The sequence below is a fragment of the Schistocerca gregaria genome, chromosome 1, assembly GCF_023897955.1.
Source record: "Schistocerca gregaria isolate iqSchGreg1 chromosome 1, iqSchGreg1.2, whole genome shotgun sequence".
NCBI lineage: Eukaryota > Metazoa > Arthropoda > Insecta > Orthoptera > Acrididae > Schistocerca > Schistocerca gregaria.
Genome location: NC_064920.1, coordinates 810,419,793 through 810,437,741, shown reverse-complemented (window position 1 = coordinate 810,437,741; position 17,949 = coordinate 810,419,793). Strand labels below are relative to the sequence as shown.

General features: G+C 37.6%; 1 protein-coding gene across 1 annotated transcript in view; it reads left to right on the top strand.

The window, feature by feature from the left end:
• Positions 1 to 17,949, top strand: part of LOC126270752 (transcription factor E2F4-like) — a 51,187-nt gene that overhangs the window by 21,440 nt on the left and 11,798 nt on the right. The window contains exons 5-8 of the mRNA XM_049974096.1: positions 7,450 to 7,578; positions 8,571 to 8,780; positions 9,875 to 10,031; positions 17,807 to 17,860. Coding sequence (XP_049830053.1) covers positions 7,450 to 7,578; positions 8,571 to 8,780; positions 9,875 to 10,031; positions 17,807 to 17,860 — 550 coding nt within the window. The remainder of the gene's footprint in view (positions 1 to 7,449; positions 7,579 to 8,570; positions 8,781 to 9,874; positions 10,032 to 17,806; positions 17,861 to 17,949) is intronic.

Below are 17,949 nucleotides of genomic sequence, written 5' to 3'. Positions count from 1 at the left end.
CATTTTATCATCCCTTTTTTTCAGCCATGTTCTTGCATTCATTATTTCTGTTCCTTATTTTGCTAGAATTTTAATAACTTTTTATTTCTTCTTTCATTTAAATCTTCATCTGCGTTATTTTGTCCATAGAGCAATAGGAATTTGGCTGTTTTTTTAAAAATGCTTGTATGATGATTACCATGCCAAAAATGCACGTCTTGTAATGATAAATACATTTTTCACACCACTGTACAGTCAATGTAAATAATTTTTTCATCTTTTGTTTTTTAACCAGTTGGTCAGCATTTTCAAATAATTGAATATCATAATAGATAATAAAATTAAATCTGCATTCACATAAATTCTGAGTGTAAAACTAATTGATACAAAGAAAAGATGAGAAAAATGAAAAAAATCATATGGTGGTTAAAATGACATTTTAGTAAAGATTTTAAAATATAACAAAATTGATGCACATGATGGGATTCAAACCCACAACCTTCTGCATGTGAAGATGTTGACCTATCCATTACAGCAGCAACTAGTCTATGTATTACTACTTTTGTAACACTACTTAGCATCAAGCAAAATACCAAATTTTCTTGTCAATTACTTAGAAACGAGGGCCCACCAGGGCGAATCACTGCTGTGTGTGATAGCTGGGATCTTCACCTACATAACCATGTAGGTGATTTCAAGAAGTCGATTCCAGCACTGGGAGGCTTTTCCTATCAGACAAACCATTACACAAAACCTTTGGTCAATTTGTTTCATTTTCAAGTATTATTCAGGAAGCATATCATTCGCCTTCTAAAGTCATCTGTTCTCGAACTGTCCTAAATGTAGTACTTGATTTGAAGAAAGCTTTTCTTGACAGTGAAACCTCGCACTAATGGATCTTTCTATTCACAAAATGGCTAGGCCTTGAAAAGGTGAACTGTTTGACAGTTCATCTACATAGCTAGCAGTAGCTGTTCGTGAAATACTTAAATTTTCTTTCTCAAATGACAAATTAAGTTTTCCTTAATTACTGTGTGTGTGTGTGTGTGTGTGTGTGTGTGTGTGTGTGTGTGTGTGTGTGTGTGTGTGTGTCTTGTGTTTGATCCACTCAGATGTTTGACTTAAACATTTAGTGTGTTAATCATATTACTAAATACATCCCTTTTGTGTGCTGCCATTTTCAAAAAAACTCGTTTCAGTACCTGAACTATTTATGAAATTTGACTATTTTTAGGACCACATGATTTGTGATGCACAGGGATGGAATTCAGTACACCATGTGTGACCCATCCACCACATATACCATCCAAAATCTTGAGAAACGAGAAAGGTATCATTCTGTTTCCAACTTTAAGTACAGTTTTGATATGTTGACTACATTTCATTTGCAGAAATGTGTGACCTAAATTGAACTATATGCAAAGTCTACACAGTGCCCTTCTTGCATCTGCAAATTTCGTGCAGTCATTTACTCAGTTTCCTGCAGCACAATAACTATGACGAATAACATAAAGAAATTCAGTTGTTTATCAAGCAAAGATATCAAACTGTAAGTTGCGAAAGGATCAAATTTTTTCAGCTGATAGTTTTTAAATTGAATGATAAGTATTTCATAGCAGCTGTGAAGTCCACTTCAGTGCTTTGCAGAGAAGACTCCTAGCTGTAGTTGGCACTGTCACTATCACTCGTGCTGCAGCAACAAGATTCAAAAACATTTGAACTCTAACGTTGTCTGTTGTAGCAGACGACAAGCAGCGAGCTGGACACCGCCAATCTAGGCCACTTCCATAGCTATACCAGTGGTCATGTTTTGTTGTCTGAAGCTGTTGGCCACATCTGTCGCTCACATAGTATGTGGCCTAAGAGGCAGCCACAAATAGTGGGTTCTCTTCTGGAGAGTGTCATGGTTTGTTACTGCACCTATGTTGGATTTGCACCTCATAATGTGCACTTTACAATTGTAGTGTTCTCATTGTGTTGTCAGAATTGGACATTAGAGATTGCAGTAATATCATACTTAGCAGAAAGGTATCACACTTTAAGCATAAGGCACAGGTACTGTCATTTATGTCAGTTGGGTGAATTCATCTCAAATAACACAGATCATATCAACTCATGGTCATGAATTTCTCTGGAAAAAATATATATTGAACCTCTATACCATAAGTGTTAAGAAATAAAGTATTTTCGTTTTATCTTCTTTTCTGTAAATGGTACAATCCTTTGAAAAATGCATATTTTGTAAATAACTCTTAAAACAGTAGATAACAAAAATATATAACTAATAAACCAAGCATTCTGGAGACCTGGCAGATGTTTTGCATTAAAGCTCCATCTTAGTGTGTTGAAATTCAGTATACACCCGCACACTTGTGGGCTTCCTTTAACTTACAAATTTAAGTTAAATTTTCCACTTTATTATTATTATTATTATTATTATATTTCTGTCGTATTACCAGATACTACTGATGTAGTTATAAACAGTATCTTCTCGGCTCCAGCTATCTGTATTATGTAAATATTCATAACCAAAAATGTAAAAAATTGCATTTTTACTAGTTATTTACTCAAAAACTTTTGAGAATTAAACAAAATATTGTTTGATTCATATGTTAGTAGTCAGTGCAAACACATTGGGCGATATTTTTCTGTGTATGGGCAATATTTTTCTGTGTAAACTGAAAGTTTTTCAGTGTTCTGCATGTTTCACATCACTGAATTTCTAGTTTAAAATATGCATTTTGGCAACACTGTTTCCAGTGCTCTTCTGTTTGTAACAAACGAATAAGAACTTGCACATAAACCATTCTGCATCAAGTTTTGTGTCTGGGTTGAAATTTTTGTTTTATACGTCAGTGAGGAAATACAGTAGTCAAAGATTGAGGTGTGTGGACTATGAAAAAAGATGCAAGAAGGTGGTGTTTAAGAAAAGTGAAAAACACTTCACAGTTGTTGGAAATCTGTCAGAAGTATTGCAGAAATATCATGGTCGTCAAGTAATGGTATCCATTGTGCAGGAATTGCTACAGTCACTACAAGAAGAAATTTATTTATGACCCACCTGAACGATCACCATCATCTGAATGTGAAACTGGAGAAGACAGTGCAGATGTTCATTTTCCTGGGTACGAAGTTGTTGATGCATTGAACATTGGCATTTCTGCTGCAGCCCTTACTATATCCCCCCATAAACATCCAGGAATGGTAAGAAGCCCAAGAAGAAAACAGTATGCAAAGAAAAGAGAAGAAATTGAAACAATTTTTACACAAGCAACATCTTCAAAACTTTGTGAAGTGTGTAATATAGATGCTCTTGATACAGAACCTGAAGATAGTGATATGTGCACAAAATGTGATGTGTGGTTTCAAAAGCTAAATACTACCATCTCAGCAGCCACCATTACTGAGAAGGTACAGTTCCCGGCACTGGTATCAGCTATTCAAGCAGCAGATACAGAAATATGTACCCACTGCCTCACATTACTTGATTTCAAAAGCTCGTAAAATAAAGAATTACAAAGGTATTTGGGCATGTCCAGATTTTACTGTGGGCATCCATTGCAAGATGGTATGCTTAATGTTGCTCTGGAATATTACCTAAGTGATGACAAACATTGGAGCAGGCAAAGTCCTAACAGGCTGATGTTATCTACGTTAGTGAAAGTGGTGAAAAAGTTAAAAAGGTAAAAGATCAATAATATAAGCATATCTCCTAAAGAAACAGGAGAACCCGAATTAACTGCTCTCACAAAATTGTACTCCTTACGTCCAAAATGAGTAAAATTCCAGCCAGTGATGGAACTTGTGCACAGTATTTACTGCACTAATTTGAAACTTGTTTGTTTCACCATAAGCAGTGTTATGGAAAGAAGTACATGGAGATGGATGTGATGCTTTTGTGTGTATGTCAAGAGCCACAAGATAAATGCTGGTTTCAGGAGTGTGCAGTGCGTGCTGGTGCTGAAGTGATGACTATTGAAGAAGCATTCGGCCTTCAGAATACTGACAACAATGTAACCTATGTATTGTGGGAGGGTGGAGAGTTGGTGAAGAAGACACTAGAGGCAGAAAAGTTTGTTACAGAGGTTAGGCTCTAGGTCCTGAAAGGAATATCTCATCATCATATCTGTAGAAAGAAATAGCTCACCATCATATCTGTAGAATTCAGAGACAGGTCATAGCAGAAGAAAAGAGGATGCATCCCAGAATACTGACACATCGGTTCTTCATTTTGGGCTGTTACCTTGCAGAAAAAAATTCAAAGTTACCATTGGCACACATCACAGGTATCAATATTCACACGTGTTGCACACTTCCTTAGAACATCACTCTGTTTTGCTGTTGTCAGTTATTATCTCAATCATGAGAGTGCACATGCATGCTATGCTATCAGCATAGATAATTGATGACAGCAGCTAGAGGCCAAGCATTTCTTAAGCACATGTATGTGACTGATGGTGCAGCATCCCATTTTAAAAACCACTTTCAGCTCTAAGCTTGGTCAATACTGTAGTACAGGAATTAGACAGAGAAATGGATATTTTCAGCAACAGTTCATGGTAAAAGTGAATGTGATGGGGTAACAGTTCTCTGTAAACATATTGCAATAAGGTTTAATCTCCCGCATGAAGCTGTTGATGCTACACTGGTATAGGCATGCATATTGAAATACAGAGATATGCAAACAGGCAGAATACAGCACTGCGGTCGACAGTGCCTATAAAAGACATAAAGTGTCTGGCGCAGTTGTTAGATCGGTTACTGCTGCTACAATGTCAAGCTATCAGGTTTAGTGAGTTTGACTGTGGTATTAAAGTCTGTGCATGAGCAGTGGGACACAGCATCTCTAAGGTTGCGATGAAGTGGGGATTTTACCATACAATCATGTCAAGAGTGTGCTGTGAATATTAGGAATCCTGTAAAACACCAAATCTCCAACATCGCTGCGGCCCAAAGAAGATCCTACAAGAGTGGGGCCAATGACAACTGAAGAGAATATTTCAACGTGACAAGTGCAACTCTTCCATAAGTTGCTGCAGATATGAATGCTCGGAAATCACCAAGTGTCAGCGCACAAACCATTCAACAAAACATCATCAATATGGGCTCTCGGAGCTAAAGGTGCACTCGTGTACACTTGATGACTACACGACATGAAGTTTTACGCCTCGGCTGGGTCTGTCAACACCGACACTGGACTGTTGATGACAGGAAACATGTTGTTCAGACGAGTCTTGTTCCAAATAGAATTGAGTGGATGGATGTTTACGGGTAAGGAGACAACCTCATGAATCCATGGACCCTGCATGTCAACAGGGGACTATTCAAGCTAGTGGAGGCTCTGTAAAGGTGTGGGGTATGTGCAGTTGGAGTGATGTGGGACCCCTGATGCTTCTAGATACGATTTTGACAGGTGACACACATGTAACCATCCTGTTTGATCACCTGCACCCATTGTGCATTATGATGTACTCGGGCAATTCCACCAGGACACTGCAATCCCCCCCCCCCCCTTCCCCCCCCCCCCCATGTCTAGAATTGCTAGATTGGCCCCAAGAACACTCTTCTAAGTTTAAACTCTTCCACTGGCCACCAAACTCCCTAAGCATGAACATTATTGAGCATATCTGGGATGCCTTGCAACGTGCTATTCAGAAGAGATCTCCACCCCCTTGTACTCTAATGGATTTATGGACAGCCCTATAGGATTCATGGAGTCAATTCCTTCCATGACTACTTCAGACATTAGTTGAATTTATGCCACGTCGTGTTGCAGCACTTCTGCGTGCTTGCGCGGCCTCTACACGATATTAGGCAGGTGTAGCAGTTTCTTTGGTTCTTCAGTGTACACGAGGTGCTCCTGGATTTGTACACACCATATCAACCTTGGGAACGAATATCAAACTCTTAATTCTAAATGAAAATACCTTAAGGGAATTCCGTGAAAAAAGAGTAGTAGTCTGCTATCAAGCCTATGGTAGGAATTCCGTCAAGTCATTACTGGGTTGCATCTCGAAGTAGCGCACACATTGAAAGAACAGCTCTCCTTAAATGCAGTTCAGTATTGTGCATGAAATGCAATGACCACAGTTTACATTAGAAGACTTCATTTCTTGTGTGTGTGTGTGTGTGTGTGTGTGTGTGTGTGTGTGTGTGTGTGTGTGTGACTATCAGTTGTGCGTGGGACAGGTAATAAGTGTCTCTCATGAGCTGCAAGATATAACTGTCTCCTCCATGATACCCCATGGTCTTGCTAATGCTTTCAAATGGCCATCATCAAAGAATCAGTGTGCATTTCCCAAGTACTGCTCTTGTTGGATCATCCTTATCCACATACAAATTCAGCTTGGCTATAAAAGTTCAGTGAGAAGCAGATAAAGAAGAGAGAAAAACAAATGAACTCTTCAACAGTGCAGTGTTGATTGTTACATTGTAGGCAGTTTTAATTTATGGAGAGTCATGAAGTAAAATCATGACAGAAGACAAAAATAATTTGTGAATAATATCATAAAAAGAAAAATGGGTATAAGTATTCTATCTCATTTTTGTTATAAAATGCTTTTGAATAAAATGGATTGTTTTCCCACTCCCTTATAATGTTGTAAAGTAATTATTTTGGTTCAGAAATATCAGTTTTGGATGACATTTATTTAAAATCAGCTATCAATTTAAATATGTAAGTGTCCATGACTTTGACCTTGAGAATAGAGCTAAATATACGTAAAAAAATTCACGTTTTGTACAGACAAATATTGACTGCTCTGATTATACATCGCCGAAGTACAATGATCAACTAACATACCATGAAATTTTTAGAAAGGTGAGGTTGGGGTTTTGGAGAAAATGGTTTCTAAATAATAAAAAAATTGACAGTTTAAGTATTTTATTCATTAATTATCATAGCTGACAGTTAGCAGTCCTTCCACTTTATCATTTCTCAAGGCGGTTGACATCCTTTCACTATTCATATTTTTAAAACATAATTTTGAAGTTAAAGATACAAATTTTATGGTTTATTTTTCCAAAAAAAGAGGGGGGAGAAGACTCAGAAGTATGTATGTATTAATCATATTTGGTTTTTTATTACAGTTTTCCAATTTTCCCTTTCATTAAAACATTTTCACAAATACTCTCACTTAGAGGTCTGTAGTGTTTCAAGAAATCATCAGAAAACCAAGATATTGTAGTTTTGGTGAGGTATCATGTGGAACTTCAGCATACATTTTTTTTTCTTTCAGTAAACTTTGAAATAGTGGTGTGACACATTCACTCTTGACCTGTATGACTTGAGATAAAATTGCCCATGTTTTCTGCTTTGATTTTTCAGTATGCTGTAATACAATATTTCTTTTGTAACCACCACTTCCTCTGAATTTTCCCACTCTTTTGAGGACCTACCCCTTTCTTCTATTGTAACTTATTTGATGTAATGAGAGAAATTTAAAGAGGAAACATTACAATCTTTTGCAGGATCCACTTGGTAAACCCGTATATCAAATACACCTTAAATCTTCTATAGGACCTATATCAGTTCTTCTGGTTGACAGGAAGATTGAGGAGCCGAACGTAAAAGAAGAAAGCATGGACAATGTGGAACAGGTAACTTTGTGGCTGTGAAAGATATAGGTGTAAGTAATAACAGGAGCTGTTAGTATAGCTCATTGAGTCAGTATAACTAGTTTAGAAGTAATTTAATGAAACAATGGAAAATCCAGAGTGGAATGTTAGAATTAATTAAAAATTTTATACTAACAAGTGTCCTCAATTAAATTGAGATTGGAAAAAGCCTACTTGTTACTGATCTTTATAAAGATTGCATGTACAGTAGTTTCTTATTACTTAAAAACTTAAAATGGAATGAGGTCCCTATAACTATTAGCATTATTAGGATATTTGCATAATATAGGGCACAGGAATTTTAAAGTACAGTATCTTTATACTGTGTGGAATCGAAGATTGTTTTGCTCATGCAATTAATTTCATATGGAGAATGGTTTTTGGGCTTCTTTGTTGTGCAAGGAGGGAGGGGAATGGGTGTAAATGCCCATGCCCTGTTCCATGCTTGGTCAATTGTCATATTTACACTTTTGTTGTGATACGAATTAGAATTCTAATCTAGCCCACCCTTTGGACACTCAGGATTTTTACAGTATAGTTAGCTTACAGCATATTGATAAAATGATGTGGATTTTAATAGAAATGTGTTTTCATTTGGTTTGCCTTTGTTGAAAAGTATGTATAACAATTACTCAGATTTTTCTATCTTCAAACATGTATGGTATAACTTACTAGGTGGACGAGAAAAGTGCTAACTAAAAATTTTTGAAGAATGCTGGATGTGAGAGGACTGGCAGCTGCCTCTGAAACATTTCCCTTCTTCTGAAACTTGTAGTTGGCTGTGCGTTTTATGTAATGATCATCCTTATGACATTTCACTTACTTTATTTTTGTTTCTAGTCTTACTCGGGATATTTTTTGTCGTTTTTCCATTCCAGTATCGAATTGCCAAATTGGCTGTTAGATAAGTATTTGTATCACTAGTCCATGTCAAATGTGTTTCAAGAGTTTGTTTAAAATTTTTTAACAATTAGGGCACCAGTGGGACAATGACTGAAGAGCAGGTATTGACAGATGCCCGTGAAAAACTAGAAGCATACAAAGCAGCTATGAAAGCACCACCAGAAACATTAGCTGGTACTGCTCTTGCTTCTCGTACAACAAGATTGCGCAGTTCACCGCAGAAGGGCACATTGCCAACAACAATGGCCAAAGTTCCTGTTAGGCAGGCAGCCACTACACAGGTGATTATAATTTGCTCTAAAGCGTATTAAATAACTACGTAGACTTAAAATGCATGTTCAACTACATTGAACAAATCATTTTAGTCTCTTTGAACTTGTAAACAATATTGCATGGCATGTGAACTGCTGTGCATCTGAAATAATATGAGGGCTACACACAGAGTACATTAAGTTTTGGAGTTACAAATAAATAAAGTATTGGAATTTTTTTATTATATACAGATGAAAGCCACACTTAAATACTAGTTTTGTACATAGTTGCCATTTAAATTAAGGCACTTATCGTAGCGATGGACAAGCTTGGAAATTCCTTTGTCTTAAAATTCGACCGTCTGCACCTTTAACCACGTGGTTACCTCTTCTTGAAGCCGTGCGTCGTCATCAAAATGCTGCATAGCCAAGCACTTCTTCATTGCTGGGAATAAGTGGAAGTCGCTTGGTGCCAGGTCGGGACTGTACGGCGGATGAGGAAAGAGCTCCCACTTAAAAGATTCGAGAACTTCATGAGTGACATTTGCCGTGTGGGCCCGGGCGTTGTCGTGAATCAGCAAGATCTTTCAGCCCAACTTTCCCCTGCGCTTGTTTTGTATTGCTCTTCTGAGGTTGTGCAGAGTTTGGCAATACCTTTGAGAGTTTATTGTAGTGCCTTTTTCCAGGAAATCCACAAAAATCACACCTTTTCTGTCCCAAAAGAGGTAACCATGTGGTTGAAGGTGCAGGCAGCCGAAGGAATTTAAATGGCAACTATGTAGAAAAGTAGTATTTAAGTGTGGCTTTCTTCTGTATACAATTAAAAAAATTCCAATACTTTATTTATTTTTGATTCCAAAACATAATGTACGTTGTGGATAGCCCTTGCACATGTGCCTTGTGCCTTCGATTCTGAATAACTTACTCAGGGCTCTGTTCATTTGAAATATTCAAAAATTTGTTCTATTGCTATCTATCCTTGCTCTTGACGGTTCTCAATGCTTTTGCTTTTTCTATAATTTTATTTTTCAAAGTAACATGTGTTTGTAAACTTAATTTTTTAGTTACATAAGACAAAGAATTAAGTTGTCTGTGGTATTTAAATATGCATAACTTTTTTATAGGAGGATCACGTATCTCAGTCACCATCAAGCCCTAAACGTCGTAGAGGTCCAGGGCGACCACCCAAACACCCAAAACTAGATCTAGATGTAGAATTGGATATGGAATTGTTGGAGCCCGATATCATTCTCAGCGATGTTGTATCTGGTGATGGCACTGGTGAGGCTCAAAAACTGCTTCAATTACATTATTGTAGTAATACTACTTCACGGTGAACTTAATGTTTTTGCAGACTGGTAGGTATAGGGAAACTTTGAGTGGCTCGACACGCTTTTGACATGCCCTCTTTTTTTATCTTTCTATTTGCCTTGTCATGGGAGAGTAGTTGCAAAGAAGGTAATTTTCGTGGAGACTGTCCATCTTACACGTATCAGTTAATGCTTTATCTCTGCACTGTTGATTTCAGAAGCTGAATTGTTCTTATTACTAATGTCACAGGATGTTGCATGGATTTAAGATTGAATACTGTGTGTGACAGTATACATTTGTACTCTGCAAATGCCAACATTGTGTTTCATTGAAACTGATTCTATTTGTTTACCATTTTCAGATTTTAAACTAAGGGCAACAGTTAGGACACCTCTTTTGCAATCTCTGATGCTGTCATCGCAATATCATTATGGATCTCTCTCTCTATCTCTCTCTCTCTCTCTCTCTCTCTCTCTCTCTCTCTCTCTCTCTCTCTCTCTCTCTCTCTTTTAATGCTGGTTCTTAAAAATGAACCTTTTGTTGTTACCTATTTATTTAATATTTCGTGCTGAAGTATGTGGATCATATGTGACAGCTTATATTCGGTGTGGGAAAAAGGTAAATCATGTATATTTTCTTTGACTCTTGTCTCCCTAGTTAATCCTATTTTGTATTGACTCAAAACTAGAACAACGGACTGGAGAACCATCATATTAAAAAGGTTTGCAGGTACTAAATCCAACAATGGAAAAGACATCCAGAATTTGCAGTTATAAACGGTCAACAAATGGAATGTGCTAGTTCACTACCAATATTAAATCTCTGCCCCTACTAGCTGAGTGGTCAGCACGACAGTGTCACTCCTAACGGCCCGGGTTCGATTCCTGGCTGGGTTGGAGATTTTCTCCGCTCAGGGACCGGGTGTTGTGTTGTCTTTATCATCATCATCATTATTTCATCCCCATCGACACGCATGTTGCTGAAGTGGTGTTAACTCGAAAGACTTGCACCAGGTGAACGGTCTACCCGAAGGGAGGCCCTAGCCACATGACCTTTCAATTTACCAATATTATATGTGATGATAGTACCCAACAAAGCTGTGCCAATTTTGTTTTTGTGACAAAGCAGTGGCCATGTGTCTAGATCTTCAAAATGCTTGTCCAACTTGCAAGGCGTGGAGACAGTATAACAAACCCACTTGAAGAAGGCAGTATAGTAACACCAGACTGGTATAATCTCATAAGCTTCTCAAAAGAATATAGAAATTCCGATAAAAGAAAAACCTTTATTGCCTTCTTTATCATAATACGCCAGTCCACAAATTAATTAAAATGTAGGTTTTCCTGAAGAATGCCTGATGCATATGCTTCTTCATTTCTCTTGTAGGCCAGATCTTCCCTATTCTGATTTTTTTGTATTCAAAAGTGAAAGAGGCCAATTTTGATAATTGTTATTCATGACCAGGCTCTGCTTGAGAATAACTCTCTACAGGTTGTGTTTGCAACAGCTTGAGACTATTTTATAGTGTGCCAGTAATTTGTTTGCGAATGCATCTAGACATTTTAATTTTCTGATTTTTAAGGCTAAAGACCATCATTGCCTGCCACGAAGTTACTACTCTTTTCATACATTTCTACATAACCACGTAACATTATGAAAACTTTTTTTGATGAAAACATAAAGCATCTGTTGTATGTCGCTGAGGTTCCTCCAAAGCCAAAACAATCATCTTTGTACATAGTAAAAAGGATGTGATGTATCTGGGAATGTGATCTGAGCAAGTTTGTATTTGCTATGTCTTTGCAGGTTTAGTTGATGTACCCAGCAGTGAAAGTCTGTAGCACACTGTGGTGGTCAAAAATTGTCTGCTGTTTGATTTGCATCACAGTCTAAGAAGCTTTTAGGGATTGCCATTGGCAGCATCTCATTAAATTGATGGGAGGTAGATGATGTGTGTTAGTCCCCAAACGACACAGTTTTAATTGACTGGGAAAGTTAATTTCAACCATCAGTTAGTCGCAGAGCGAGATTTCAGTGCGTTTAGGACAACAGAATCATTTTGTATTTTAGTTGATGTATGTGTAAGTGTAATTTGAAACACTATTGCGATGTATCTGTGTGATGATGAATAGTGGGCTACAAACTTGGGGCTTAACTAAGAATCCAACAGTCCCTGCTTTGGTTTACAGTATGTCCTCAGTATATACGAAAATATCAAGTTGCACCAACTTACAGTTTCATAAGGAAGCTTCCAGTCCTCTTATAACTGTCGTGGTCATTTCATAGGTCAAGGGAGGCAGGGGCCTAACCTCCAGTGGGAGCATTACAGATTGTGTTGTTTTCACACTAATCATCTGTTTAATTAAAGTGTCACTTTTTCAATAATGCCATCATTGCTTACATGAAGTACCACAAAACGTGGGTGGTTAACATTGTCCTTTCCACAGGTTCTTTTAATGTCCACTGCAGGATGAAGAGTGCCTCTAGATTTTCCAATTTATTATGACCTTCAGGTATACACATCCATATTTCTGCTGCATGTTTTCAGTCGTCATCCACTCACCATCCATTAAGTCACTGTCTGTCTTTTCCGTATGACTTGGAATCTAGAACTTCCCTGGGACTTCATCTTAGTCTGGCGAAATACACCCCTGGTGCACCTCTACTTCATTATTCTCATTACCATAATTATGTAATTACTTCCAAGGCCATATGTACAAACAAATCTGTGGTACCGCCATGGGTACTCACATGGCACCATCTTATGGCAACTTACCAGATCCTTTGCTTACAGACATGCTATCTGCTCCTCTGACACCGGTAAACCTGTTAACTGGCCACTAACCAGTACTACTGTGATCACCCATTATCAACCTACCCTTGAAAAGTTAAACCACATCCTCCTCCAGGGCTTAAACTACATTGCATGATGCACTGAAATGAGGGATATCATCCCAAAATCCTGTCTACATCCCCCAGAGTTGTGTTTCATTGCCTACCCAACCTATAAAATATCTGTGACCATTCTTATTCCAATTTTATTCCCAGTCTGCGCCCTATGGGTTGTTCCTTCTGGTCGGCCCAGGTGCAAGACCCATTTCATACACCCACCCACCACCTCCCTAACGTAGTCCAGGCACAGGCATTTTGACAGGCACTAGCTTGGCCGAGTACTAAGACGAATAAGGGAGGCAGTGGTAACTGAGCAGCAGATTTCGTATTTTTGTGAACCATGGGAATGCATGCCACACACTTTGTTTTTTATGAACATCTACCACACTTAAACTGCAATATGCCCGAATCCAATTATAATCTGAATTGAACTGACCTTACAGGGGGACATCAATAGTATAAACGTCTACAGGAGACAAATTGATTACAACTGTTTGCGTAGAATGTTCAAAGTATAGCACTACAAATGGACAGCCAGCGTCAACATTGGCACTAAAGGTGCCACTGCTTCACAACACTGTTGATTTTAAAGGCTGCTGATGATGAAGTGCACTGTTAGTGCAAAGTCATAAATTTCTATGAATTCAGCAGTAGGGAACAGAAAGGACAACACACAATTATCATTCAATTTGCTTAGATTGTCAGGGCTGTAAAAAACAATAAATTTTAGTAGTTTATAATGGATGCAAATCACAACTGTGATTCTGTTGATAAACATGGATCTAAGATTTTTCAGTTTACAATTGGTTAACATTGACAATATCATGATAAATTTAAGTTGATGGTGATTCATGAAGTAAAGGCCACAAAGAACCATGCAGTAAGAAGAAAACTTGGTGTTGCAGATGTGAATGTTCATCAGATTAAGAATAAATTAAAGAATTCCATTTCTACGCACCAGCCTTTCAGGGGACCCAAGCAGGGAAGGTTTCATCAGTTGGAGCAGTTGGTTTTCAGTATATACAAGAGGAACACAATGAAGTCTCCGGAATACTTGATAAATTATTCAAATGAAGGCACTGTAAGTGTTGCAGAATTCAAAGCAAGCATGGTCTGATGCTTCAAGTTGATGAAGAAGGTGGGATTTAAGTTATTCAGCAAAATTGCTACCTTAGAACCCTCTCATGGCATTTTACGAAAAGTTATGTGCATATCAGTGTCATGTATGTTCACTCTAAGAAAACAGCAATACTATTTGCTAGGCCATATGGGGATCACCAATCATATGCCTGTTTATTTTTACAGGCCATCATATATTACTTTCTATGTTAACACTTTGCCGTCTGCATGTCTCGTACAAATTTATTTGCTTGGCGCTGGCAGCGCTAATTCAGATTACTTGGTTTGTCGCCGGCTGTTTGTGACATTATCGAGAGATTTTAAATTGTTAAGTTTTACTAATATCATCATTAGTTCTCATAAGTTCACAGCCCTGTTCCCCTACTTTCATGAAATATCAAAGATATACATACGTAAATAAATACAAAATTTGTTTGTTTTTATATATTTGTTTATTTGCATTCTTTGGTACTTGGTATTTCTCTTTCATCATATGATATGCAGCAAAACAGTCTCCAAGACATAACGCAACTCCACAAGACTTGCACATTAAGTTTGCTTCCTCCTTTTTTTGTTTTTGGAACATACATGGCATCTTCTTCGTTTTTGTTTATTCATTTAGGAAATAAGTATAAGTCGGTGTTGTTTTATGTGACCGGAAAGTCTGTCAACTGGATCATGATGAGATGTACGCGATGTAGTGGCAACCTCCAAGTTTTGCTCAAAAGCAGCTGCATGGTCTTTTATCCACAAATTGGATACTTTCAATAAAAAATGGTGAAATTGGAGACTCTTATATTGCCCTGTATGGAATGCATTAAATAAGGCGAAATTACAGAGGTACATGCAAACCTTTTTTGACCATTTTATAGTTTTTCTGTGTATAGGGTAATAACTCACACTGGTTTGCCTGATCCACTTCTTTAATGTATTTGTTGTTGTGTAATACACTTTCAGGTTTTTTATTGTGTAATTGGTATTTCTACATTTTCTTTGAGTGTCAATCAAAATGGCATTATGTATTGTAGAGATCATTCATATTGTTATAGTTTTCTAAGCTCTCCATACCTGTGCAAGTACTTCACCTTTCTGTTGATGACAAGCTTCAAACACATTGACTTTTGTACACTTTAATTTTTTCGCAAATCCTCTTTTTTGCCGTATTGTCCCAGAAACTCTAATTTTCTTTTCAAGTAACTTCTCTGTGAGTTCTACACTGTTCTAATAATTATCCATATTGATCTGATGCCACTTTCCATAACAAGGTGACAATAGTTCCATCACTGCTTTTGCTAAAGGCTGTCCAGCACCAGAATATATCTCGAATGAGGAAATGTATCCCGTACTCTGCCGGCTTTTGGCGCATTCATTTTGTTCTACGAAGCTCCCCCCCCCCCCCCCCCCCCCCCCCCTCTCTCTCTCTCTCTCTCTCTCTCTCTCTCTCTCTCTCTCTCTCTCTCTCTCTCTCTCTCTCTCTCTCTCTCTCTCTCTCATATGTTGTGACAGCACTGCATATTGATTGGGGGTGAAGGGTTGGCAAGTGGTGAGAGGGTATTGGGACAAGGAGAGGCAGCAGGTACATGGGATATGATCTTATAGCTGTATGCTGGTGGAGTGTGTGCTGCAGCAGCCGGGTGGGTAATTTTGACCACACTGGGCTGAGTTGGTAATATGTGTGCATAAGAAAAAGAAGAAAGAAAAAGGGTAAAAATGTAGAGAAATATGTGGATGGACAAGAGGAGGTGATAAAACACACGACTGCAACAAAGGATGGGTGGCATGAGGTAGAGGACAGAATGGAGCCGAGTAGTGATATAAATGTGGTAATGGAATTGCTGACTTGCTATATCAGCTTTTAAATTCTGCTGTTTCTCTGCCTTCTAGTTTCCCCTATGTGGTTGGAGGTAGTTTTAGTGAATATCTTGTGTGTTACAGTGAGAAGAGTGATAGGTCTGTAGTTTTTTGTGACTTACATCCTTTCTTGTGAAATAACATAGTTATAGACTTTGTTCCAATTTTGGTGAATTGTCCTACTCTGCAAAGAATTTTTGTTTTGTGTTATTTTTCCTTCAGTTTAAAGTATTGCCGCTAAACACTTATAATTTTCTAGTGCCATTCCATTATTCATATGTCAAAATGACTTTATTCATTTCATCTGGTGTTACTTCCAGACTGTTATTGTTAACCTGCTGTGTTTCTTATTAATCTCTTGAATGATATAAACATTTAAAGAAATACCCATATTCTTGTAGAATGTTCTGTGTGTTGTTAGCTATTGTGCCATCTTCCATCTTGACTGAAGAAAACACTTATGGGACTCCCTGCATGGCGTGAAAACCTTTATTTAATTTTATGATCTGCACAGTTTCATAATGCAGATCATTGTTTGGCCATGTGAGGATGAGCAGACCCTGTTCCAGATATTTTTCATGTAGAAAAATTTAATACATTAACAAGGAATTAAAGCTAGGGCCTCTACTTCCGTAACCAGGACACTAACCTCTAGAAGTTGGTGATGTAATCTTAACTGATTAGTTCTGGTGTTCATCCAACATGGTTTTGGTTCCTGTGTCATATTGTTCTAATTTTTTTCACCCCTCAAATTTTCATTGTCTTCTCACATGCTTTGAATACATTTCCAAATACTTCTTTTTAGTTTTTCTTTTGCCTTCTCATTGCATGAAACACATTTTGCTGTTTGCCTATATACCTTTAAGTAATTGCCCCTTTGTCTGTATCCGAATAAACTTACTTTTCTTGCTACTTAATTTAATTTGGCATACCTCCTTATTCTTAATTAATCTATATTTGTGGTTCATTGTCTGTATGTTGGATGTTACCCCATCTTCCCTCTCTCCTTACCACTAGATTTGATGACATGGAAATCGTTCTTTCCATTCTGAATTTCCCACTATCCTGCTGGTCTACTGGTAACTCTACCAACAACATATTTATTCTACATTATGGTTCAGTAAGGAAATTTGTGACTTCACAGTTTTTCTGGCTTCAATATTACATTAGATTATGTTTAAAACTTGTAGCATCCAACAAACGATGTTTTTCTGTTCCATTTGTATGAGAGAAACTTTGGCAATGTGTGGGGAATAAAGCAAGTTGTTTATCCAGAGAAACTGGCTTCTCTATGCTTCTAATCTCCTTATGTGTGGTATTATTTAAGGGATGTAGTTTCATTGTTTTGCACTGAAAATAATTCCAAATGAAACAACAAACTAAAAAGGTATCATTCTGTGGATAATTAGTTATTAAGTGTGCAACTTTTATTACCATGAATATCCATGTCATTGAGCTTTTCTTTGATTAGATAAATATTGCCATTTTTAAAACCCATTGACATCTTTAATCGTTTTTATATGAATCAATAACATAAATGGACTGCACTGTCATTGTTGGAAGTAAAACGGAATGTAAACAGCTTAACTTTTTCTTGGTTAGCTGAACTAAGATCCCATATCATATCTAGTGAGGCTACCTCTTTAAAGTGATCTTTGACAACCAAAGTGTCACTTAGCGCAACTTCCCTGTGAAGTATGTGTATCCTAGAAAAAAAATTACTTTCTCAGAAATCCCCCCCCCCCTCTCTCTCTCTCTCTCTCTCTCTCTCTCTCTCTCTCTCTCTCTCTCTCTCTCTCTCTCTCTCTCTCTCTCTCTCTCTCTCTCTCTCCCCCCCCCCCCTCTCCCTCTCCAAGGCTTGTAAATGTATTCCATTGTTTCAGATGTGCCAATGGGTTTTGATGGAGAGTTCCTTGAAGATCTGATATCATCAGAACGTAAGTAAACTTGTTTACTTCACAACCAATATAATTGACAATGACTGACCAGTTCTTAGTTCTTACATCACGAGGCAGAATTCCAGTAC